This window comes from Rhea pennata, chromosome 12, assembly GCF_028389875.1.
Source record: "Rhea pennata isolate bPtePen1 chromosome 12, bPtePen1.pri, whole genome shotgun sequence".
Classification (NCBI taxonomy): Eukaryota; Metazoa; Chordata; class Aves; order Rheiformes; family Rheidae; genus Rhea; species Rhea pennata.
The window spans coordinates 19,872,401-19,899,219 of record NC_084674.1 but is presented as its reverse complement, the minus strand read 5'-3'; the positions used below and the strand labels follow the sequence as shown (position 1 = coordinate 19,899,219).

The window sequence follows — 26,819 nt, the reverse complement described above, 5'->3', positions numbered from 1 at the left end:
GTCCCTGCTTCACCCTCCTATGGGCTGTAAAGAGCTCTTCTGGCTTTTCTTGCGTTGTGGCTAGTGTATCACCCCAGAAGTGTAAGTCTTTTGACTTGCATATTCATCTATCTGTACTGGTTTTGTGACAAACTACTGCACTCATTTTGTGCTTAGTTGTAGTATCTTTCAAATAGTTGATTACAATATTGGCAGGCTTGGATAGAGTTCATATTTTTGACTGTGGAAAACTATGTATTAATGGAGACCTAATTGCACATCTGCTTTGCAGCATTGCATCTCTGTTGATGTCAGGCTGCCTTCCGATTTACAGTTGTGCAGAAAGGAGTGATATGTGCACCTGAAACAAGGAAAATAATTGAAAAGTGTACACTGATGTGCTAGAAGATACAAGTAGAGAGACAACTGTGTGTATCAAAGCTCATGTATGAAAGAGGGGGAAAATGTGGCTAGAGTCTAGTATGTTCCTATTCCTTTAACTGATTGCTTGCCAGCCTCTGTGAGATACCTGGTGTGCCCTAAGGCCTAAAATTCAGAGATGACCTTTTCATACCTTTTACCCATCATTTTTCTGCCCTCCCATCAGGAGTTAAACTCCGCTTGCCAGCAGTTAAGACTCAGTCAGTAGTCTCACAGAAAATTTATTTTTCAATAGCAGGCTGTATAAAGACTTTAATGGATTCAATGAGGCAGAAAAAAAAGGAGTAAAGGGGCAGAAGTAGAAAATAAAAGAGAAAGATGTGTGGAAGAAAAAAAAAAGGCCTCATTGTAGGAGCCCAGGAAAAGGAACTAGGCAGCAATGATTGTATCTCCTGAAGTGTCTTTTGTTTTAGCCTGAAGTAATAGCAAAGAATAAGCCTTCACGGAAAGGCTTTAGCACTCTGTCCAAGACTGATCTCTGTATTCAAAGGGGGAAAGTAGAACATTCATGAGATGCATGCAGAGTTCCTGCTATCCACTGCGTCTGTGTGAAGTTTTAGAACAGCTACTGAGATTTTTTTTTTTTTCACTCTCCTCTGCTCTGAGCATTTAAGGACACCTTGGATTTGTTAGTAAAGGAGATTTTTGTGCCTCTCTTGAGAGTAGTTTTCCCAAAATACTGTTTGGCACTCAAGAGTATTAAATAGTAAACTTAAATCAAATTGCCTTCTCATGATTCCATTCCTTCTAACTGCACCTTAGCCACAGAGATTGACTTTTGCATGAATCCTTACTTCAATTGGATCTGAGCCCTGATCCACAGCCCAAGCAAGTCCAAAGTATGTTTCAGTGCACTGAAGGACAACTCAGCGTGCATGCATATGTGAGAATTTTTGGACACAGAAGTCACCTGATATATCAAGCTAAAGTATGAAAATGTAGGGTAGGGGAAAGGCCAGCTTTGATAATTCAGCAATATTTGCTGGAAAAACTAATTGTGAAGCCAAAAGGCGTAGAATAAATTCTGAGATTAAGGTATTGCTCTAGGAGAGACCTATTTATTGTCTGAGGTAAATGTAACATGTATGAGCTTGTCCCTTCTATGATGTTACCAAGCACTTACAGCCCATTATTCCAAAACAAATGCACTGACCCAATAAAAAATACTTCAGAAATACAATAGTTTGTCATTTGATCTTCACATGACCTCCTTGTATTTCATTCCTCTTCTTACAGACCTTGGGGTCTTCTACCTTCTGCTGTCCTTCACAAAAAAATTACCAAACAATACCTTGCAAAAGATTGTCAAACAGGAGCCAAAATGTAAGATGGTCTGTGTAGTCGGATTGGTGGTGATGGGAATGTCAGGGCTACAGCATTATTCTTTGAGGTGCATGAGGCACTGCTTATACCTGTTCTTGGTAAATGTTGAAGTTTTATGAAGCTGTGTTGTTATGAAGATATTTATGTTTCTCCATGTCCTAGCCTCTTTCTGTGTGTTTAGAACCCCCTGAGGATACTGTTTTTGTTGGCTTAGTTTACATATTTGAAATATTACTTGCACCTTTTTTCAGCAGGAAAATCTGGCTCTCAGTGCAAATGCAGATATACTGGAGTTTTTAATCTGTTTCTGGCACTGATTCTCTTAGTTTCATATTTCTTCATTGAAGTAGAACAGATATAATTCCTTTATTCTCACACAGGTAGTTTGTCCTCGGCTAGTGCTAATTTATATAGCTTCAAGTGACTGGCCCGTTCTTAGCAATCTACAAAGCAGTTTGTGGGTATCCATCTCCATGGCACTTTGTTCAAAGATACTGTAGCAAGTTTCCGCAGAGGGAGAGCAGTCACTTTAGGTTTAGGCCACATTTTTAGTTTAATCTACAAGGTACAGATGTCTTTTTAGTAGTTTTGTTTTGTTTACAACACTGCTCTTGTGAGATTTACAAAGTTTAATTCTGCATACCTCCCTGGAGTTGACTAACATGGACTGAATCCAAACTCAGTCTTAAGAGTGGGAAAGCTTAATGAAATAAATTGCTACATGGGCAACAAAGGCAGCTTCAGGCCGCTGCTCCTGCTATGTTGGTTACTAAAACACATCCCAGAGAAATGAGTTGGCTACATTGTATCTGCCCTTCATTTCTGCTGCATTTCAGCAGTTGAAAAATTTGTGTTAGAGAAAAAAAGAGGAAAACATCTTTAAGCTTGATTGTGTCATATGTAGAAGGCAAAGGACATTGTTTTAGAAGTCTGACACAAAGAATCAACTGTACTGAAAAAAATTTATTGGAATTACTTCCTCTAGTTAGAAAGTGTGTGTGTTGTTATCTGAGATAACAGCACTTCAGGTCAATAAATATTGTTGTGATTCAGTTTGTTTTCCACTTGTGCCTGGAGCCCCTAACTGAGGTTAAATCCTTTTTTTGCCAAATCCTAGATGAATGAAGTGAGATGCTTCTATTCCCAAAGAACTTGCCTTTACATCCACATAATGGATGATCAGGGCTCTGTGTTGAAGGGGGAGGTTTAAAAGGAGAAAAGGGAGAACAAAGCATTTGCCTGAGATAGAAAAAGAAACCTATGGCAGAAACGCACACTCAGGTCTTCCAGCCCAACAGCTTTATTGCGTGATTGGTGTCCTACATACCGTGTCAACTATTTTTCTCACACTGTAAACCTCAGCTCCAAAACACAATGGCAGCATGCTTTGTCAGATGTTCTACAAGTCAGCCTTGAGATGGGATTTAAGAGCTAGATTTAGAGACTGTAGTGAAGGGAATATACAGTGCAATTAGTCTTTAGGTAAAATAGAAATTTAACCAGCTGTATTACAATAGATGTGATACCCACAGTGAATTCAAAGGGAAAGAATTAGGGAACTGGAGGACAAGGATACTTACTAGTATAAGTGGTAAAACTATTCATTTTATAACTATTATAACTACTATACTTAGTGCACACATAATATAGCAAATGATATACAGTAAATACATCTCTGAGCTGTCACCATGGTGATAAGGACCTGTATCCTAAGTGGAATAGAAAAGACCAATTTTTTGATACTGTGTGGGTAGACAAACACGCACCTTTACTTGATAATAAATGACAAGCTGTGTATTATCCTGTAAAATCCCTGAATGTCCCAATACACAAGAGTGCTTCATGATTACAAAAATTATCAAAGAAAGAAAAGGTATGAGACTGCTAGAGGGATGTCTTTTTTACATGCTTGTTTACAAAGTTTCACCAGTGTTCACTGCCCAAGAGTAAATAATGATGTGGTATTTTCAGAGAACCATGTGCAGTACTGGCTGATAGGTCATTTGGAGGTGGCCACTAGTATATCTGCCTGAGTGCTTGGAAGATTGATCAGCAGAGGAAGCTCACGTGTGATTATTTTTGGTGCAGAATTCAAGGGAAATTCCTTGTTCCTCTTACTGATGTTTCAAAGTTTTAATATTTGTAGTTACTTAAATTTTTAATGTAGTCATGAATTCATTTGATGATGTCTCAGATATTGGCTATAGTGCCTCATTCTCTTCTTACCTCCTACCCTGCCAAGGCCTTTGTGGAGATAGGTGCTATATTCATTTGTGCTAACTAACTCTTTTACCTTTTGTGGCTGCCTGGTATGTGAGAAGCTCCAGCTAAGAAATTTCACCTAGTAACTCTGTTGGTAAATGGCATTATAACCATTTCCCAGGCATAGATGCAGTCTTTCATTTTTCCTTAGTGTTTTTTAAGACAAAGAAAATGAAGCAGGAGAAGCAGCCAATCTGAGCTGAGGATGATGAGTATTTTGGTCAAAGTCTAGTTCTCTGGAAAATACTGCTTCATTGAAACATTCTCCAGAGCAGCTAATAATTACATGAGGATGACATGCACCTGGAAAACCTAGCTTCATGTTCTGCACCACAGAGTCAGAGAGCAAACCAGTCTCTGCTGTCTTCTGGATCAGAGCAGAAGTGACAGAGATTTAAGTCCTTGGAATGATCTGGTCAGAGATTTGGGGTTCATTCCGGTGCAGACTGAAATCTTAAAAAATTGTTGCTGGACAAGAAAATGATTTCCTGCCGTATTCTGGCCTTCACATCTTTATCTACTTTACAGATTAAACAGTTTCAGAATATGTCAGAACCTACTCTCTGGAGCATTTGGTAAGAGCTTAGCAGGCACGTCTAGAGAACCTGAGAAATCAAATTCATTTAGTACCTTACAAATTTCTCATTTCTGCCTACATAAATGCAGTAACAAAATTGGAAATCTATAAAGGATAAGTTTGGGCCACTGTAAATTCTTCATAGAAATGGAATTGTGCTTTATCAGGAGTAGTCTGAAACTCAGCCTGTAAGGTTTTATACATATGTGTAACTAATACCAGTATCTGGCTTATTGTGTATAGTGGGAAACAAGCTGGCATTTAGAAGTCTGAAAATCCTGGAGGTTTTGAAAGATAAAGCTGTCATTTATAAAAAGCTTGAACTTTTTAAAGACCTTTTCAAAATGGAAAAAGAAAAAAAAAAAAAAAAAAAACCCTTAGCTGATTAATTAGTCCTAATTTAGATTTAAAATTCTTCCTGACTCATTTTTAAAGTTGACTTTTACTTGATTAAATAGCAGTCTTTGATTTTGAGTATTTGTGGCTCTGATAATGACCTACTTGATGGCAGCTCTACATAAACACTTTTGCTTGAAATAATGAGCTTAGCCAAGATGCTGAAGTTTGCATCTTCTCTATCAGTACACCTCTCCCTGCTCACAACTGTTAGAACAGGTCTTCCTGTTTGTACACTATATTGTTGGCAAAAGCATACTTCTTCTAGATATTCACAGTTCTAGGACATCAGGGAACAGTATTTCATTCATTTTTCTACTTCCACACTGTCCTGCTTATGATGGAGATAAAATAATGAATTTAAATAAGCAGCCGTCTCAATAGAAAAAAAAAGAAGAAGAAGAAGAAAAAAAAAAAGTGTATAAGTACTAGTGACATTAATACCTTGTCTTTCCTTTGGGTTATTTCTTTTGAATTTACATGGTGGATTTGTATCTGCTTGCCAGATTTCAGTGCTCATTTTTGCTGAAGCTTTTCTGCAACTTTCTGTTCTTGAAAATTAGAAATATACCACAGACCTCCTCTTTCACCACAGAACCGTTTTGGCAGAGAGTTTTTAATTGTTAGGATGTTGACATTGACAGTGCATTTACAGTATAATAACAGTGTAGCAGCACAGTTTTCTAACAAATGGATAACACTCTTAGGCACCTTGATGTTTGAAATTGTTACACTCTTTATCAGCAAACGTCCTTTGAGGATACTCAGGCCTTTGCTAAATACTGAGTTTGGACAATATGATTTTGGAAATTGGAGGCCAGCAGTAATGGAATGATGAAGGACATTATGTTGAGTTCCTGAGATTTCTCCAAGTTAGGTAATCAGCTGGGACATAAGTCTGCCTTTCTTCTGCACTGGCACTTCTGACGAGAAAAATCCGGAAACATTGACAAAATAGTATGTGGAGTCAGCACTAAGTCTCACAGGTTCTTAATTCAGGCTATGTCCCTATTCAGGTTAGCAAGGTCAGCACTGTATGGATTCAACAGGGAATCACTCTATAAGCCTCTGAGTAGGTTCTCCAAACTCTACTACAGACCTGTGTTAACTTCTAGACTGTCTAAATTTAGAGTAACTATGCAAATAGTTTCCTATGAACATTAATCCAGGTAAAGTGAGTGTCTTCCCTTGATGCACTGAATGAACTTGGCCAAGGCCTATTCACATGGGGCTAGATGTAGGAAAATACATGGAATTATTGTGATTTAGAGCCATTCTTTCAGGGTCCAAACCACCTGGTATAACAAGTCCTACTTCTTTAGGAGCTACTGGCGCATTTTTTGTAAGTAATCAAGTCATCATTAAGCTATGTATGCATATGGTCAGTTCAAGAAAGAACTTGGTTATCTGCACAGTTACTGACATTTTGTGCTTAAATGCAGGTGTTTTCATCATTGATCTAAATCACATGATAAAATGAATTCCATTTACACTTTATATATGTTTTCTTTTTTGCATATTCTGTTACATGTGATTGGACTTCACTGACTATGTCTACACAACGGGAAAATTGTTTTCCAGGAAGCGCTGCTTAGTCTGTTTTCCAGTTGTCTGGAATAGGCAACCTTTACAGAATCAATGAAGCTTCCTTCTGCTGACATAGCAAGATATCTTTCTGAATTTAAGGAATAATTCTTGGGGGAAAAAAACAGTAAAAAACTTTTTTCAGCTTTTAATTTTTTTAAAAAAATTTGAAATGAAGCTTAGAAATAATGGCTGTGGTTTGTTAAAACCATTTTTCATTTAAGATTGGTCTCTCTTTCCCCCTCCCTTTTGGTAAAAAGCATGACAAAACAAAAGGAAATGAAACTTGCTGTATTGCCTCAAAATGAATTTTGGACCTGAATTTTTATTTCATTGTAAATGAAACTGTTTCAAGCCGTTTCGGGGATTTTTTTTTAATCTAATCATCTCATAGAGAAAAAGTAAGGATTTGCACAACTCTAGTAGATAGAGATTTTGTTGTGTGCCAGCTAGTAACACAAGTGTGTTGTGGTATTAGAAATTTTTTTCCTTTTCTGTTGTTACTGTGTCACATGTAGAATCATCTGTTTCCTGTGATCACTGCACATTTAACAAGGTTCTTACATAACTTTGTAAAGTGTCCTCTCCTCGCTCCTGTTTTCTAGCTCATCTTCCTACTGAATTTTTCACTTTGATATTTACTTCTCATCTCTCAGATCTCATCAAATTTTCTTTCCTGTTGGATTTTGTACTTCTGTCTGCTCCAAATGAAACTTTGCACTCGCACATGGTTCATCAGTAGCTTAGGAGAAATTCTACATTTTGTAAGCAATCTGGTTAAGGATATTTCACCAGACTTTTCGGGAGCAAATTTCTCTCTGTGTATAAACAAACCAGGCAAACAGCAGATGATGCTGAATAAATCTGCAAGATATGTAAGAAAAAATAGAGAAATCAACCAATTTGCTGACTATTTTTCCTCCTCCCTCCCCCCCATGAAGTCATCTACCATGCACATCAGCTTGGGTATGTCACTGGGTTTTTGGTTTAGTTTCTTGTTTCTGAATTGAAATTTAATTTTAAAGTATAGGCAGATGTGGAAAATAAATATATTTTTCCCTTTTGGCACACCATTTTAAAAAACTGATGAATCACCTGTTGTTCCTTCACTTATAATTTCAACTGATATTGAAAATTCCTATTTTGAGCTATGATTTGTGTATCCATGGACGCAATAGCAGCACATTAGCAAAAGACATTTTCAAACACTACCTATATGAGAAATTTCACCGAAGACCATGGTAGTTGAAAAACAGTATCTTTCATAGTATTACCATCTGCAACACTAAGAAGTCTGAATTTGTGAAACTGAAAAGTTACTAGAGGAGCAGGAAGGCTGGACTAAGTGTGGCATGCAAAACTTCTTAGTGGAAATCACTCCCGTATTGGTAATGACTTGAGCACGTCTACAGAGATACCAGAGCTGTTGGACACTAGTAGGATAATTATATTTCTGTAGTTATGTTAATATGCTCTTCTGCATCAACATTGAAAAGCAGGATAAAAATTACTATTTCTTGTCACATCTATCATGCAGTAAAATTTTTATTCCCAAGCTTTTTAGCCACATGAGTATACTGCAATGTAGGCATAGTTTTGCCCTCCCCTGCCCCGTGTAGGCAAGCCTTGTATGTCACTGAGATCTGAAGACTCCTCAGCAGTTTTCTCCTGACAAAGGAGGTTAGTGGGTTTAGTCATTATCGGAGGTCTCAGCATTCACAAAGCAAGTAGGCTAAGTGAACAGCCGCAAAGCTAAAAACTCTAAATGAAAGTTAAGGATGTTCAGGGTATGGAGTCTGGTCTTGCACCTCTTCAAATACCGAGTTGAGGAAAATTGGTGGCAATTTTTTGCATTGCTGCTGCCTGTGATATAGCCTAGTGGAGCAAAAGGGGACTTCAGGGGAGGGGAGTTGGCAAGCCAGTAAGTTTCTCAGGCATTAAGTTTAGTAAAACATATTTACTCCATATAAAAAAATATGAACTTTTCATTATACTGTAAATAAACCGAAGCTTCACAACATGCAGAAAAGAATAGAATAATTTTCATATTGTTTAAGATCTGAAATCTGTTACAAGATGAGATCTGGTCAGTGGCTGGATGTTAAATAAAACCATTAAATTCCCTTGTTTGTGTGAGGATCAGTTAAAAGCTTTTAATATTGGATGTTGTCTATTCTCTGGAGTAGCCTATTGCAACGGCCCAGTCTACATAGTTGCCACCATTTAAAGGTTTAACTTCTTTGGTATCACATAGCTGCAATGTTACTCCCTTATGTTGGCAGATGAGTGTCAGATCTTACCAGCCTAGGAAAATAGTTCTGTCCATTCAGTGCTAATTTTCTTATGGTCTCTGAAAGCGCAGAGCAAAGGATTGGAGTTCACTATGTCCTATTCATGACTAATCCTGCTAAGATGCTGTTGTGATGTGCTCTGTAAACATCAAGCTGGCATGTTCTGTAGTAGCTGTAGCCTCAAAAATTTATTTTTAGTCTTTTAGATTTATGTAGCTGTGTGGCTCAATTCATTGCATGGAGGGCTGCTTTCTCATTCTTAACAGATGTGTGATGTATTTTTTCTACATTCTCTCACAAGCCAAGCCACATTAACTTCAACCTCTGCTGTATGATCTGCAACCTCTGCAGTATGATTTGGCACTGTGTTCAGAAGAGCAGTTTTTCATTTAGGCCAAAAGGTTCAGCTGTCCCAGGGGCCAAATTTGTGCCTAAGTACCAGATTCAGGCTTCTAAAGATATTCAGGTATGTAAAAATGCAAACTTGCAGTGCAGCTAGTTTAATTCTCAAGACCTTCAGGGTTCTTTATTTAGAAAATCATTGCATAGTTTGATACCTAGATATCTTTACCGCTGACCTTGAGTGACATAACATCTAAGTCTCTTACAGTTTTGGTACTTAGAATTGCAGTACTGAAGTATATGGCACTTAAGAGCACCAACAAGCTTTTGAAGATCTGTCCTCAGGAGCATTGGGCATAAGGTACCTCCAGCAAAGCACCTAAGTCTGTGTAAGATCTGTCGATGTCCCAGTAGGTGCCCTTCTGCACTCTTACCCATATAAATAACTTTGTAAATTTGTCTCTCTCTTACATTACAATAGGAGAAAGTTGCATAATAGCAGAAATTTTTATTTTGCTTCCAACTGCTTAAACACTAGCTTTGCTCTGACGAGGGTTTAAAAAAAACATTTTGAGCATTGGAATGCAAATTAACATACCAAGCAATTAATGTCAATTAAAACAGGATACAGTGTAATTAGAAGCAGTTGTGTTTGCATTTATATTCAGGGGTCTTTGATGCATTGAAAGATAAGAAAACAATTCAGGAAACTTTTAATGCCTACAGATGTGATAATAATAATAATGGCATTTGATTTCTAAAGCATCTCATCCTTCCTCACCTCATGAGCTCTTGAGAAACATGATGAAATGAGCATGACAATTGATGTACGGGGCGCGATGGAATTAAGTTGCTTAGCGTACTGGGAGACTTGAACATCTAAAAGTGGTGGCCTTCTCTCCTCTCTCTGAACGCAGTATATGTTGGCACCTGCTGCACATGAGATGCTTGTAATTCTAGCAGCCTTGTTGGCTTTATAAATGCTATCAGTGGCAAATCATTAACAGCAATGTTAATTGGCTCACAGGAACAGCATATCTTTCCCACACATGCTTCCCTTTTGTGTTGTTCTAGATAACAGTATTAGTAGTTGTTGCCAGAAATACTGAGCCAATTTCTCTTCCTATTTACATTCGCTTTGTACCTGGCAGCCAGAGAGGGAGAGTCCTCTTCCTGCAAAGCTGTGGCACAAATACTAACCATAGTAGTTTCCTCATGATAAAAATGCTAGGGTTTGTGGTTCTAGTGCTTGCGATAAGGTGTGGATGGGCTGCAGAAGACATCCTGAGAAAGAAGATACAAAATTAAGAGGACTTGTAACTCTACAAGTCTGGATGACTGCTGTGGCAGTACAGATTGTTATGCAAGAGCACTTTTACCTGATCTCTTGTGGGTAGAGATAGGTGGTTTCAGCATTTCTTCTTCCTTGATGGAGCTGAAGGAGGAAATTCACCCAAAAGAACTTGGGATTAATATCTGCTTCTACAAAATAATAACTTATATGCTCATTTAAAATGATTCAGGGCAGTGGCAGGATACAAAGGGTGGCAGACTGAAAACCAATGTAGTTAAGGAAGCATGATGCAACAACGTTCAGATGCTCAAATGCAATACCTTGTGTGTCATGAAATGTATAGGACTACTAATTGTCTTCATCAGAAACAACTGTTGATTTAAAAGAAGTGGGGAAAAATAGCTTGCAAAGTATTAAATGTAGAAATGTGAAAACCAGTCACTGGCACCTCTCCATCTCCACATAACATGGGGCATAAGACTCAGAGCAGGACCATGTCCATTCCAGGCATTTCCTCTTCTTATTAAAATGACAGTCCATTTTTATATGGAGCCTTCATGTGGAGAGTGGTCAGACTGGACATAGTCTACTTGAACATCAGGGTACAGTGTGCATTGCCATTAGTAGTGAGTAATAATAAATATAAGCACAGGGATCAAGGTTTCCATTTCGCATTTTTATTGACCTATGAATTAACCAATTCAGGCTTCTGAGGCCCGTAGGAATATTGTGGTCATTTTCATTTCCTGGGAAAATTACGACTTATTCTTTCAAGAGATGAGGCACCCAGAATGATGTATATGATGCTTACCTCCCATTAAAGTCAGTAACAGTGAGGTTTCTTAATGTGTTTGGGGCAGTTGGACACATTTGAATATCTGCTGTATGGTTTTAGTGCCTCCATTTTCTGGATGTGCCAGCTGAGACACCCGTAAGAAGGATTATATTTGGAGTAAAAAATCCAGCACTGTCTGAAAAATCAAAGTTCAGTTCTTACATGTCATGAAAATGTGCTTGAGAATCATGTCTGTCATTGTACATGCTCTGATACATCTCTTGTCTTTTATATAAGAATGGACCAGTCAATGAAATTTTCGTATCAAAATATTTATTTTTGATGCTTATACAAGTGGTATAAGAATTTTCCCCAGTTTTGCTGCTTGTTAAGTCATTTTGACTTTTGCAAGGCAGATATGTAATAGTACCCTCTCATTTTAGAATCTTTTGTAGCTACTTTGCACAGGTGAAATTGGTTACAGAGGATAATGGAGAAACAGGTTGAAGTTATTATGCTATTTAAAGGAGATACTTACAGTGAAATGGAATCTGTCATTTTATCTATCTCAAACTTTGAATAGCTAGATACTGCTCTCAGGTATGTGTTTGTGTATCAGAAGCAATTCTGCTTACTTTTTTCCATGAAAAATTAGATCTCTTGCAGAAAAGAATAACTGTTCCCCATTCACAAAAGTTATTGATTTCTGAAAAATCTGACTCTATATATGGAAACAGAAACTGCTAGTTTTGAGCATTCAGAAATTTTGTTTGAAGGTGCTCTGCACCTAATTGCTAGTAATACACTAAGTTGCAAGGGGTTATATGTTGCATTTAGTTGTTAGGCTTGATGAAATGTTTATTCTTCAAACATGGGCATGCAGGCAGTCTTAAGAGATGACAGTGTAATAATTTCTAAGTGACTGTGATCATTATCATTTTTTTGCGCGTATGTTGTTGTAGAATACATATGAAGTTATATAATACAATGAATTACTTGCTATTATGAGTCAATTCCACCATATATTTTTAGTGTAGTAATTACTATAGTGTTTGCTGTAACCTAAGAGGGTAAATAATACCTGAAGAGAACTTCCCAGTCTCTCCATAATAGTGTTGGCCTGTCCTGTAATACCTAAATGGTTTAGAAGGCAATACACTTGGAGGACAAAATTTAAGTATAGGCAAAGGGACATAGAAAGCAGTTAGATCCTCTTTAGAGCTCCAGGGAAGGTTTTTATGTTACTAACCAATAGAGAAATGAATGTGGAAGTGAGCTTCTTTGTTGTAGTTGGAAGAAAATCATTTTCTGATGTTTGTTTCTTCTTGCTAGGTTGTATATGTAACAGCCACGTTTCCCTATATCATGCTGATGATTCTTCTAATTCGTGGAGTAACATTACCAGGTGCTTCTGAGGGGATAAAATTCTACTTGTACCCTGACCTTTCTCGACTGTCTGACCCACAGGTAGGCTCGTACTCCATATGTTTACTTCTATCCCTGACTGGGAGAAATTGCACAGTTCCACAGTTCTCTCTCCCTCCCCCCCCCCCCCTTTTAAAATTTGAATACATACAATTGCTGGGTATTTGTTCATTGTTAGGCATTTGGAATTGTGGCTAGTGTTTTAAAACCATCACTGCTTACAGTTGCTGGAGCATCTTTTAGAAGAGAAGTGTCCTGGATTATAAACCAGAGTTTTCAGAAGTGTTGAGTTGTATCTGCTCTGCTGCCATTGAGGAACAAGTGCGCCATCACTGGTTTCAGCCATTTTCAAATTGTTCCATTCTGAGCACATTCCAAATCTAAGTCTCAGTCAAGAGTAGAAGAGAAATTAGTCATTCAGATATTTGTTATCCTTGAAGCAAAAATTTCTAAACATGAAAGCAGCAATGTAGTAGTAAAATTAGGAACTGTGTCTTTTCAGTTACTTCAGAAGTAGAGCTGAATATGTAAATACTGGTTTAAGTTGATTGTTGAGTGACAGACGAGTGCAATAAAACAATTATGATACATCATTTGTCTGATATCAAAGAGGGAAAATGACATGAACTCTGTAAGTTTGCATACAGCATTTTACTTACCTGGTTTGGCAGCGTAAAACACACTACATGGCGTTACTTTTAAGTCTGCGATGATTAAATGGATCATAAGATGGAGAGAAGAAGTTTTGGAATGCCTGTGTAAATTAATTCTTAATTACACCTACTGAATTGTAAAATGTGTCAGCAGAAGTACTTTTTTTGCCTAAGACAATAGTACAGAGACCCTTCAGGTCACTTCCCTGAAGCTTCTGAAACAAAAAGTTTCCTTCAGAACAGGAAAAAAATAACTACAAAAAAAAAAAAAAAAAAAAGGAAAAATTTCATTTAAAATGTAGGAAATTGGATCATATTGCTATCTTCAAACTTGATGACATATCCAGTGTTCAGTGTCAGCCTCTTTCCACTTGCTGCTGTTAGCCTGACTCTGGTGATGGGTGGTAGAAAGACCTGTGGAAGTGGAGTTACAACTTCAGAGATAAGTATGACTTTCTAACTGCTAGGATTAAACTTGCTTAGAGGCATCCTCAGGTCACTTAAGAAATTAGCAAGGTAGCAGGGAAAACTAGTAGGATTCACTGACAGTCTCCCAACCAATTTTTCTTCGTTTCTTTTTCTTTCTTTCTTTTTCTTTGCAGAGTATAATAGATTCAGACTGTAGTAAGCCAAGTAACTAGCCAAATTTCAAGTGAACCATGCATGTCTTAACTCATTGTAGCAGAGAGAAGAAATTTGACCACCATATATGTTCCCAGAAACATGGATGACATTGTTTATGTTCTCCAGCTTTGACTAGTGTTTTATTTTGCTTCATGTTTCTGACAGAGTTATCCACAACCTTAATAAAAGAGCCCACTGAGTGCTCTTTTCTCGTATTGCATTATGCCAATTCCTCATAACGTAGAATTTCTCCACTTGCAATTTCTCCTGACCTATGTGAACAGTAGGTGGGCTTCCTGCTTAAATGTTGCCTCCTTCATTTGTCCAGTGATGTGTGAGAGGCCTTTTAAAAGGATTTGGGCCTGTATGTGGATTTTTTACATGCCACTGCCACCCTTATTTCTGTTTGTTATTGAGGGAGGGCATGCAAGTTTAAGCAACATTGTCAGGTTACAAGGGGTTTTTATATGCTTATTTACTCTACTGTTTCCATTTGTAAAGAAATACATTGTTGCCATGACAATTTCCAAAGCCACATGGTATTATTCAAAGTAGTCTTTAAAGTACAGAGCACTTAAAAGCCGTGTGTGCATGCATCTGTCGCACACACATAGTTCATTTGATATTAGAATGTCTTTTGGGGAAGGCTGAATGTTGCACTTTAACAAGTAAATGTATCATTCTATTTCAGTATGGCTTTAGCTGATCTATTTTCTGTATGTTATCCTTCAATATTTTCAAGCTCGTTTCTGTAGGAAAAAAGCTGAAATAGTATGGGAAACTAAATAGGAACTATTTAACTGCAGTATGGGTGGTGAGATGGTTTTGGAGATGCATTTTTCCACTGAAAAATGCTATTTTGTTGAAATATTTTATTGCCCCAGATCAATTGGGGCAGAATTTTTGAAGAAATACTTCTGCGTTATGCAGTGGACTCCAGTCATTTCTCAAGTAACAAAAGTTTCACGTCTCCATCTTAAAACTAGAACTTGACACAACTCACTTTACAAAAAACAAGGTAAAATGGAATTGTTTCAGCTCTATTGCATCTTCTATTGCTAACAGAATAGAGATGCTGACATTTTCAGTTTTATGGAAATGTAGAATTTAATAATGTTCAAAAAAATTTAAAAAGATTACGTCATTAAATACATTCCATAAGCATCTTCTGAGTTCTTTCTAGAGGCCTTTGCAAAGAAGCAAGTAGAGGACATCTGAACTAACCTTGTTACTTGTGCTTTCAGTTTTCGTCTTGTCTTTTGTTTATTTGGATTTGCTCCATAATATCAAAGCATAATGCATGTATACTGGCAGAAGTTGTTTTCCCTCTTCAGCTGGAGGTCTGTTTAAGTAATGCTCCAAGGAGACTACTGCGTGTCTGTATTAGGAGAGCAGTATTTGAACCACCATGCCAATTATGTTTACTGCGGATTAAATAAATTAAGTTTCTCTTCGAGGCTCAATTTAGTTTGAAGTTCTTGAAGCTTTTGTCTTTGTGTAATTTGCATTCCATGGTCTGTTATAGCTTTCTAAGCAGCTATTCATCTATCTTTTCAGTTCCTCTTAGCTTTCAAGTGCTGTGTTCTCTATTTCATTTTTATATTCTATCTTTTCAGCAAACTGGATCCTCTGGGTCTGAAAATGCCATCTTTTGTACTGTGCATCTGTACAGCTCATACCAATCACTTCTCATTATAGTAGTGGAGTACTATATTTAAACTTCAGAAATGTTTTCTGTATCAGCAGCAGTAAGGTTTCTGAACCTTTCATGCTCAAATTGTCCTGATATATGTGTCTCTACTCCAATCTGGAAGATAAAGTTGCCATATGTAGCACAAATATGGGGTCTTTCCTGAGCTATAACTCCCCCCCGCCCAAAAAAAAAAAAAAAAAAAGTATTCTACAAAGTTAACAGGATTCTTACGCTTTTTGTGTGCAAGTCTGACTCAGATTATTGTTCTGGCTGTCCATCAACAAATTTAAGTCACTTAGTGTGTAGTTGTGTTTGCATGTGGCATTCACAGCTCCTTTTTGGAAAGCAATGCTGATATCACAGAAGAGGCTTGGCTCTCTAAAATGGAATTTTCCAAATGTGTGTACTGAAGGACTTAAATCTCTGACTTACAGACCTGCGTACATAACAATCTGATGGATCAATGATGTACACTGTGGTCAACGATTCTGAACACAAACGTATAAATTCAAAACCTGCTCTGGCATTGCCTTCCTAAAATAAAAATAAAGCTTTCTTGCTTATTGTGAACTTGTATGCTAATAACTGACTGAGCTGCTCCTTTTTTAAACAAAAAATACTATTACTGTTTCAATAAAAAAAATTATGGCATCTATAGGGATGAGGATGTTGACATATCCAGAGTGGCAATGCCTTCTCTAACTGGTGCTTACCAAAATCTGGAACAAATGTAATTAACCTGGTTTTCAAAACCAAGTTGCACGCTAGAATGCATTTCTGTGTAGAAGACATGCAGATTGTATTTTATCTCTGATATGATCTCATGTAAACGTTACTCATGGGGAGATAAATGAATGTCAGGGCAAATTAATTATAAAGCACAGAAAAATCTGAGACATCACAGTTAGAATTGGTTTTGAATTTCTCTGGTATTTTAGCAGTGGAAAACTGTGAATGTTGCAATAAAATTTCTGATGAAAGTATCATTTCTACCATTCGCTACCAGGATTTCAGTTATGTGAATTCAACTATTAGACAGTCATGTCTAGGTGAAGACTATGTATGTCTTCCAGGTGTTTTCTGCTGGTATTCTTGCATGGCCGTCTGCGAGGGTGGGTCTTTATCTTCTTGAGAATAAGAAAACCTGAAAGGCAAAGTACAGATGGAAAACCAACAGAAGACAAAGGTGAATGTTTATAGAGAGGATATCTAATATTCCAGTTGTGGCATGGTTCCAGTCATGCTGAACGTTGTTACAACAGGAGACCAAGTTGCCTGAGAAATCCAGATCAGAAGCAGAATTAGAAGGAAAGGGAGAGGATAGTAACTTATTTTAGAAAGAATAAAATGAATAGTTTTTAAAATATATGGCTACAATAAAAATACATTCACAGTTTAAAAAAAAAAAGGAACAAAAATAACAAAAGCGTTCACCATGATCATAGACCTATGAATAGGTTTATATATACCATATTTTTTTCACATAATGGTCCTATGCACTGAAGAGCTACACTGTGTTATTACACACATCAATAGTGAGAAATAAATTCTTACCATAGAGTAGAATCATAGAAAAATTTAGGCTGAAAGAGACCTCCAGCTAATGCAGCCTCCTGCTCAAAGCAAGGCCAACTGGATCAGGTTGCTCAGGGCAGTGTTCAGTTGTTCTGAATGCCTCCAAAGATGGAGGCTTATCCTTTAGAGGCAATCTGTTCCAGTGTGTGACAACAGTCTTGATGATTTTTTTTCCCTTAAATCTAATAGAATTTCCCATGTTGCAGCTTATTTCTGTTGCCTTCTATCGTGTAACTGTGATCCTGTTCTGATTCTCAGAAGAGTCTGGCTATTTCTTCTTTCTCTTCCATGTAGTACCTGAAGATAACAATCAAGTCTTTAAGTCTTCTCTTTTTAAGGCTGAACAAATCCAGTTTTCCTCGTCTGTCATAACTGCCAACTCTGTAATTATTTTGTTGGCCCTTTCCTAGAGTTGCTCCTATACTTGGAAGTTACTACATCAGTCCAGATAAGGTCTCACAAGTGCTGAATTGAGGGGAAGAATCACTTCCTAAACTTGCTGGATACGTTTTTGCTAATACAGGCCAGGATGGAATTGTGTTTTTTGATTCAAGAGCACACTGCTGAATCATTTCCAGTTTGTTGTTCCCGGGGAGCCCCAGGTCCTTTTCTGCTTTCAAGCCAATTTGTGCCTAGCCTTTACTGTAGCATGAGGTGATGCTGTTCCAGGTGCAGGACTTGACATTTGTTTTTGTTGAGCTTCCTGTTATGCTGAACAGCAGTGCTACCTTCCAGCATATAGACCACTCTTCCCATTTTATTATCATCCACAAACGTGAGTATGCCCTGCATCCCGTCACCATGGGCATTAATAAAAGAAACAGTATTGGTTTGTGGATTGATTGCTGAGGGATGTAACTAATAACAGCCAACCAGTTAGACTTTGTATCATGACCCTTTGAGCTAGCAGTCCAGCCAATTTTCCAGCCACTTTATGATTGTCATTATCCTTCCATTCTGTAGCTCACCTGTTGGATTATAAGTTCTTCCTAGAGACTGTGACAAAGACCTCGCTAAAGAGGAGGTGAATGATTGTTTCATCTCAGACAACAGTCAGCTTGGTCAAGCATAATTGCCCTTGGTAAATCCATGCTGGCATTTTCCAGATATCTTTTCGTCCCTCGTATGCTTGAAAATGGCTTCCAGGAGGACTTGATCTGTAAATTTCCATGGCACTAAAGGTGGATTGACGGGCTTGTAGTATGCTGAAACCTCCTTTTTTGCCCTTCTTGAAGATGAGTGTAATGTTTGTACTTTTCCAGTCATTAGGAAATTCCTAATTAATTCCTTCAGTTGCTATGACCTTCCAAAAATGGGAGAAAATGGCCTTATAGTGATACTGGTCACTCCCTCAGCATCCTCAGATGCATCTCATCTCATCCAATGGACTTTGTATGTTTGCTTTCTCATTTTAGGATAAATGCATACAGCAGCCAAGAAGGAGTTTTTAAGGGAGTATCTGTAACTCTTATCAGAGCAAATATCTGACCCTGTTATGCTTACATTTTTAAAGCCATGTTCATATGAATCCAAAATGTCCTAAAAAAATGCTTGTGGACTAAAACATGAATGCACAGCAATGAGCACAAACTTAACTTTAAAAAACCCGTTAAGACTCAATAAGTCTGACAGCACAAAGATGACTCCTTTTCTTACGTTGCTGTCCACTTCAAACTTTTCTTTCTTTCTATGCTCTGTGTTTGTAGAGAAAAGGAACATTTTAGTACATTCAATATATAGTTTAGAGAAAACATACTTTTTGGTAGAAATGCAGGTAGAATACATACATATTAAAAATGCCATTTTTCCCTGAAATTTTTAGTTATTTGTTAGAAACTCCTTAATTTTCCAGCTATCATGAGTTTATTATGCTTATTCTTGTTCCTTCCTTAACATCTTATTAGTGTTCTTACAACTTTCTTTAACATTTTATTAGTATTTTTGAGCACATATATAAAACTGTATTTTTTAAAAAAATAAGGCAGCGTTAACAATACTTCCCAGTTAGGCTGTAATGATAATGTGCATACATGCATGTGTGTGAGAGAGTTGGGGATAGTGCATAGAGGTAGAGATATTTTGCTAAATCATAGTCTATACAAAGTGAAAATTTGAGAACGAATCTTCCTGTAACATTTAATTTCCGATATTTAAAAATGCAACAAATATGTAAAAATGCAGCTGTGATGGCCTCAGCAGTAATGTCATTCTGATTCTACCATGAACTCTCTAGCAGTGGGGAGGAAAAAAGAAAGAAAAGGAAAAAAAGAAAGATTGATTCTTTAGTATATGCATCCTTGGAAGAAAGCAACTGTAACAATTTTATCGCCATCTTGAGGCTGACTGTGAGAGCTGTTTTAAAAGGCAGAAGAAGAATGCTCCTTTCTAGCTCTGAAAGAAAATGTAGCTGTTGAGTACGTCTTAAGTCTCTGTTTTGTTTGAAAAAAAGTTGTAGAAGAAATTGTGGTGTCCAATTTTTGCTTAGTTTCATGCTCAGAAAATCAAGGGAGCTATATGGACTCATGAACAGTGGATTTTAGAAGTGTTATTGTATCAACCTATCTAAGCATTCTGATCCTTAGAATTGAAGGCTAGAAATTTCTGTATGTTGGCAGTGAAATGATAGCTGATTGCAAAGGTTTTGATGCATTTATTTGTTTGAAATGTGATGAGAGAGAAATTCTCAGTATAATGAGAGACTTACTATCCCTTACTGAACACTTCTTTCAAGTAAGCCTACTTTTTAAGCATTGTACTTGGAAAAAGAGTTCAGAGACAGGTTATCCATCTTAAATTTTAGCAGCCTTTTAACAGCACTAAGGCCAGTAAACATCTTAAGCAGTTAAATGCATTTTTCACTGTTACAGGACTTCATACATTCATTTTTTTCAAAGAATTAACTGGAGAAAAATAGTAGTAGAAGGAGGATATCCAGTTGCTATCACGCCTATGCAATTCTACTAACTACAGAACTTACTCTCTCTTTTTTCCTGCCAGTTTCTTCACATTCTCTGTATTGTTCGCTTCATCAGGGATTTCCCTTTTTTGAACCAGGCAATTGCAATGTACACAGCTGTGAGCTGTGTTAAGAAGAAAGAGGAGTGAAATGCCAGCAATTCATACAAAGGCAGTAGGCACTGAAAATCCTTGTCTGAATTTCTTAAATACATACCTCCATCTCCCACTTTACACATGTATTTTTGAACAAATAATCTTTTTTCATATGATAGGGAAACTAAATATCAAATCATTCCTTCTATGAAAGGAAAAATGTATTGCTACAGATTATGAGGTTCTTACATTGCTATTAAATATTAATACACACCAACTTTTTAAATTTAAACTTGTGGAAGATTGATTCTTCTGAATCAAATTCTGCTATTTGTTGCACCATGAGTACAGATAACTGAGATTTTAAATTGATAAACACAGGTTATAGCTTGGCATGATGTTTATAAACAGTTTGCCCTACAGTGCAGTTTGATCTGTGCTGTAAGGAACTGTTTCATACTATTACATTTTATGACTTTGTGTTACAAATTACTCGTGTGATTTGAAAGAATAGCAACAGCTACAAAGTACTGTAGTGGAAAGTATTCCTACCAAAAGTACAGAGGAGTTTAAAACATACATAAATCACTTGGGAGCGAGACTGTTCCCAATAGCCCAAAAGAAGGACTAATGGCAAGCCTGGGAGAATGCTTCATTCCACTTCTTCAGTGGAATTTACTTACTGCTCCTTGCCAGTGAATCTGCAGTACAGGGATTTGGCATGTACATCTCATGGGGAGAAGATACACCTAGGGTCGCCTCTTGCTATGTACATTACCCTCTGTAATGTACAGAACAGGTAAGAGCACGTTCACCACACAAGTCGTTGCACTGTGCGGGGATCCTAGGCATGTTTAGGCATACTGTGCAGACGGCAGAGTCTGAATGGAGTACATCGATACTAAACCATTGCCCTGTATGAACAAAAGGGACATAGCTTTATGTCTCAATGCACAAATCTGGTTTACAACAGCATAATATTGCAGACTATGACCTTTTTTTTGTCACAAACGTAGTTGCAGGAGACTGGTCATAGTTTGGAGAGCTATTTCGAGCCTTGAGCAGACAGTTTCAGTCTTCCTTGATTCTTGCTGTTGCTGCACAAGCAACAGCAAGCTGAGCTAACAGCAGCATATTTTGACAGTTAGAAGAGATTCGTTGAAAGAAAAACATTCTTTATGGGGTCATTTCTTAATGTCTTCAGGGCTTTTTGGGCCACATGAAATCTCCTCCAACTGCCCTGCAATCCCTTAGCAACTTGGCAGTTGAGAGACTGTCATTTGAATTACAGTAAAAGTCTTTTTGCACTTAAATATTAGACACCATGGCCAGAGGAATACGCCACTGGAGGGAGACAGGATCCACACTTTAGCTCAGCGAATTGACATAACAGGGAGAGATTATCAGGGTTTACGGTAATGGTACCTGAAAAGAAGCACCAGATAAACTGGAAGAGACGTTTTGTGCTCAAATTAATAAACTTTCTCAGGAGCATTTAAAGAATTGCTAATAATGAGTCCAGCCTATCAGCTGCTCTAGAAGTCTCCTTCTAGCAAGAGAAAAACTACTGATAAAATGCAGTTTATTTCGGATGAATGTAAAAGTTGTGCAAAAATATAAAAAGTGCTAAATGAGATGCAGATCTTAATAGGGGAATAAGACTTTGTACATGGACAGGATAGTTAGTAAGGAAAGCAAATAAAGATTCTATACTATTGCTAAGACAATTACAAGTGGGTTCATGATCCCATATAAAAGCAGGCACTAGAAATATTTATCTATTGTAAAAATAGGTAACAAGATTGGAACAAAACCTAAGAGACACCAGAGCAGTGGTAGGAAAAAAGAAAAAGGGAAGATTATGGCACTAGTGGAATGGCTTACAGCAAGCAAAAAATCTGTTATGTACCTTTTACAAAATGCAGTGCTCCTAAACATAACTCTTTAAAGACGCAGAAGAAATGCTTTCTCTTCCCCAAAACATTTCTGAGATTTTCTTTATTTTGATCCTTGAACTGGAATAATAGTTGAATTCTCAAAACATTTTAGCAGAATGAATTTAGAGAGCAGAATTTAGAGAGAAGGTTGGGCAAACATCTGCAGAGCAGAGAAGGAGTGATAGATAAAGCTTATTGTGTACACCCCACAAATTAGCATTGCAGAGACTCTGTGCTGTAGAGGTTGACTATGATCCTGGAAAGATCTGTAGCTAAGGCCTTACTGAAAGTGGAATTGGTTTGCACACGTGTTTTTTTCCCCCAAGAAATTGCCTAGAGAAGATTAGTACTTGAAGTTCTCCTCCACAGTTACTATTCTCTGAATTAATGGAAATACAGAAAGAGAAAGAAGGCAGAAGCAGGAAAAAGTGCCTTTCTCTAGAGCAGTATGAGATGGTTGGGACTGCAGTAAGCTGTGTACTCTGCATGGTCATGATTATATACACATCTTGCAACTAGATGTATCTTACTACTGCAATTCCTTCTCTCTACTATTTTTTTTTAAGTGTACGAGCATATAGTTTCTCTGTGACACTTGTGCATATATGTGTGAATTATTTGCAACGGCAGTGTGGGAAAGAGAGAAAGGAGAGAGAAACTGGGAGGAGAAGGTGGGAAGTGATTGATGATAGTTGCTGGCATACTGCCCCGGTGTATGTGGGAAAACAAACTGCCTCTCCATCATCATGAGTAACACCAGCTTCCAGGCAGCTCATAGCAAGCATCCAGATTCTGGAAAGCAAACTGGAAAGATGAGAAGTGTACTGAAAATTGTGACTTTCTGATGTTCTCTACTCTGAATGTTGGTGCTGAAAAGTTGACTATTCCTTCCTCACAGATAAAGCAGTTTGACTTTTTATTAGTATATTCTTTTGTTTAGACCATTGAAACTGGATTGCTTGTCAGCTATTTTACTTAGCATTGCATAGTTTCTTCTTCCCTATATTTTATAAAATCTTATTTTATATGTTTCAACATACTAAAGTTATATAATCAAAGTTGCCCCAGAACATAAATGACAGGATGGGATAGTCAGTGTGTCTTTTTGACATCAGAGGAAATCTGCTTTAGTACATATTCTTTTCTTTGAAAAAGTCTTTTAGTCATATATTTGTTCTTGTGTTGGTGTTCAGTAAATTTTATAATACAGGAATTCCTGCAAAGATCATTAGTGTTTTTAAACAAATTTTCTGAACTGTGTTCACAGTCTTAGATTTCCATATGTTACCATACTTTCCCGTATGGATGTTTACAGACAATTACTTTAAACTCTCAGGCTCAGATAAACTGTGCATTCTGTGCCCATTTGCACTAGCATCCTGGTTGCGATAATACTTTTATGCCATCAAAGAACAGAGGCAATAATATGTGTTCTGTCATTCTAGCGCTAGCTAAACACTACTGCTACAATTTAGGACTGTAAATAAGATCAAGAAAGCATTTGACTGTCACAGAGATGGAGGGAATAAAAAGTACTCAGTAAATTTGTTACAAACTTGGCAGGGAATCACCAGATGTTGATGCAGTTCGAGGTACAAGTTCACTGATCTTTTATGTATTTATTTTCAATCCATTTAAACCTTCTAGTGTTGCTAAGAAAACATCAAGAAGGCACAGCTGAACTTCTAGAGAATGGGAGGCATAAACTGGTTCCTCGTGATTTTGTTTGCAGTTCTGTGTTCTCATAGTGATATATTAGCTTTCTGCCGAGAATAAATCACAAAACATTTTGCACAGACTGTTTTAAGTATTTTTATTTTAAAGTGGTCCTTTTTCATTTTATTATTGTTATTATTACAGTGTTTTGAGAAGAAATCTGATTTAGGAATTAAAAATCTAATGTCCAATTAAAATTTTAGAAAATAATATTTGACTTCTCAAACTTTCAGGTTTTGATCAAATGTTTTTAAAGTTGAACAAATTTACAAATTATGTAAATTAAATTAGATTTTCTGCTAAATTGAACATTTGCTCAAACAGTGTCAGTACTTTTGAGAGCTACCTTAGCATTAAGAAGTCCAGGCCAAAATAAAAATCCTAAATTACATTTTTTTTATTCTAGTGTTTTTTCTTTTTTTTATCTTGAACATGAGATTGCCTTAAGTTTCTGCCAGCTCTGTGGCACAGATGAAAGATTTTTAATTGCCCGGCTCTCTTTAAAAGGAACTATGCTCACAGCAGCCTTTTAGTGAACACAAAATGACTTGTTTACTAAGATTTGCTACAGAGCAATTTTTGTCACTGTAACAATGCATGCTTTTAAAAAATTGTAAATCCCTCTGTGTAAAATATTAAAACAGCATGGTGACTCTGAGGGATGTTCATGAAATGGTACAGTGAGAAGGGGCACTTGATTCCAGGCCTGGAAGTTAAAGTCTAAATGATTGTAGCAGGTAAAGCATTGGCTTTGCCCGAACAAGGTATAGTGGGGCACTGGCCTTCAGCGAGTTGCTATGCTATAGAGGAAGGCAGGAATTGTAGAGTATGATTAGGGATTACAAACTAAAATGATTTGTCCTATATCTTAGTCTTCACAGCAAAGTAAATAAGGTAGTCCAGAGTTACCTAGCTAACACTGGGCATGTAACTGGCATGTCTAAGTAAGGTTCCTACTTTGCAGATAGTTGCCTCTTTCCTCAGAGCGAAGGCATACCAGAAGTGAAATTCAGTCACCTGTCACCTGAATCAAACTTTGAAAGTTCCTTATCCCACTAACTAGGTAGAGAGTTTGAAGTAACTGTAGTCTTACAGTCAGTGCTTAAGCAAATGCTTAATCTTGAGTGAATGAGGTGGAGGCCAAATAACATAGGAGCTTATATTTCCTTTCCTGAGTATTTTGAGACTGACCAGGTTAGGATTTTCAGTACTGGTATAACACTAATAGTTTTGGTTTTGTGTTTGTACAACTCTAGCTGCCTGCAGATATTTTAGTTTAGGTCACATAGAGATTAAAATGATATGCACATAGTCGCTGAATAAGTTGGTTGTTAAAGACAGTCTGTCAAATGCAATTCTAAGAAGTAAAATATCAATGCTGCATTCTCTTTTGGCCCAAGAGTTGTCCATTTTTTATTCTACAAACTGGATTTTAACTTTTGTACAATTTTTAACAATTTTAACTTTTACTCTATAGTCTCTGACAGCTGCAAGCAGAAGTAAGAACTGGGTGTGTATTACCAGAATACATGGTCCAAACATGCAGGACTAAGTGTGTTGGCAGTAAGTGGGAAATGGAGAGGCAAATCTATCACAGGGAAGAAATGGCAAGCTTCTGCCTGCAACTCTAGAACTAATTTGCTTCATTACTTTACTTTCCTCCTCCCTCCTTGCATTTTTTTTGTGAAAATTATCTAGGGAACTGATTCTTGTATCTGTTTTTTAATATCACTCAAGATCTGGGATAGATTGGATAAGTTGTTGCTCTACGCTTGCTAGAGCAGATTCTTGGCATATAACTGTGGTTAGGGAATATTTTTCCAAGCTGATTCCAGCTACCATTCATCAGTGATAAAACTTTGAGATGCTTAGTCAGATCGTATATACCGAGTTAGCTTCTCTGCATCCTCGCAGTGGTGCCCTGCCAGTGTGGCAGAGCTAAGGCTGTGCTCATTCGTCTGCAGGAGCAGACTTGGTTCTGCCACAGAACAGTGGCTGCTCTATCTCTGCTACCGAGGTGCCAGACCAGCCTCCTTCACACACCTTTGGTAGCAGTGCTTGCTGTCTACTTGCGGATGCCATGTGACTTCCCATCTCTGGCTAGGAATTACATTTATGATTGGAGGCTTGTAATTTGAGTATAATTTAGAAGTGTGGGGAGGGATTAATTTGAAGCTTAAATTAATTATTCTATGAAAAGTATAAGTTAGTGACTTCTTAGTCACTCAATCACTGATGAAATGCAAGGCAAAAGAGGCTAAGGGATAAAGACATAGGGGTTCCGTTGATTGTGAATATGGAGTCTTCAAGACTGCAGTGAAGAAGCAGGCAGGGTTTTGTGGAATACACGCTCACTGAGGAGGCACCTGTAAAGCTCCCTACTCAGTACTGAGTGGTACTGCCACAGAGTGGATGTTCTGAAGGTTTCTTACTTTTGCTTCCTAGAGTTGTCACTCTATTTTGACTGAGAAAGATTAGTAATATGCAACCTTTTCACCAAATTCAGTACTGGAAGCAGAACTAACATGGGGTATTTTAACTCACTTAGGTAAGCTCTGTACCGTGAAGGTATATCCGTGTTCCTTAAGACCTTTATTGATCCTTCATTTTTATGTGCTTCCTTCGGCTCTCATGCAGATCTTGTTCCTATTACTTGTCTTCTACATCTGTATGGCAAACAAATACTTGTATCTGGTATGACTGTGCAAATGACAAAAAGGAGGGGCACCACCCTCCAAAGCTGTTTAGCAAGGGCAAGGGTGAGATGCTTTGGCTCTGCAAGTTCCTCTGAGAAGAACCCATGGGACAGAGTAATAGCAGTTAAGACTTACTGGTTACTGTTGATCCTCAACCAGAAGGCTGAGCAAGCACTAGCAGTAGC

The 26,819-nt window shown here is 37.4% G+C and overlaps 1 protein-coding gene across 1 annotated transcript in view; it reads left to right on the top strand.

Annotated features, from left to right (window-relative positions):
* The window catches only part of SLC6A11 (solute carrier family 6 member 11), a 98,855-nt gene that overhangs the window by 39,130 nt on the left and 32,906 nt on the right, over window positions 1-26,819 (top strand). Inside the window, exon 6 of the mRNA XM_062585310.1 lies at window positions 12,597-12,731. Within this exon, the coding sequence (XP_062441294.1) occupies window positions 12,597-12,731 (135 nt within the window). The remainder of the gene's footprint in view (window positions 1-12,596; window positions 12,732-26,819) is intronic.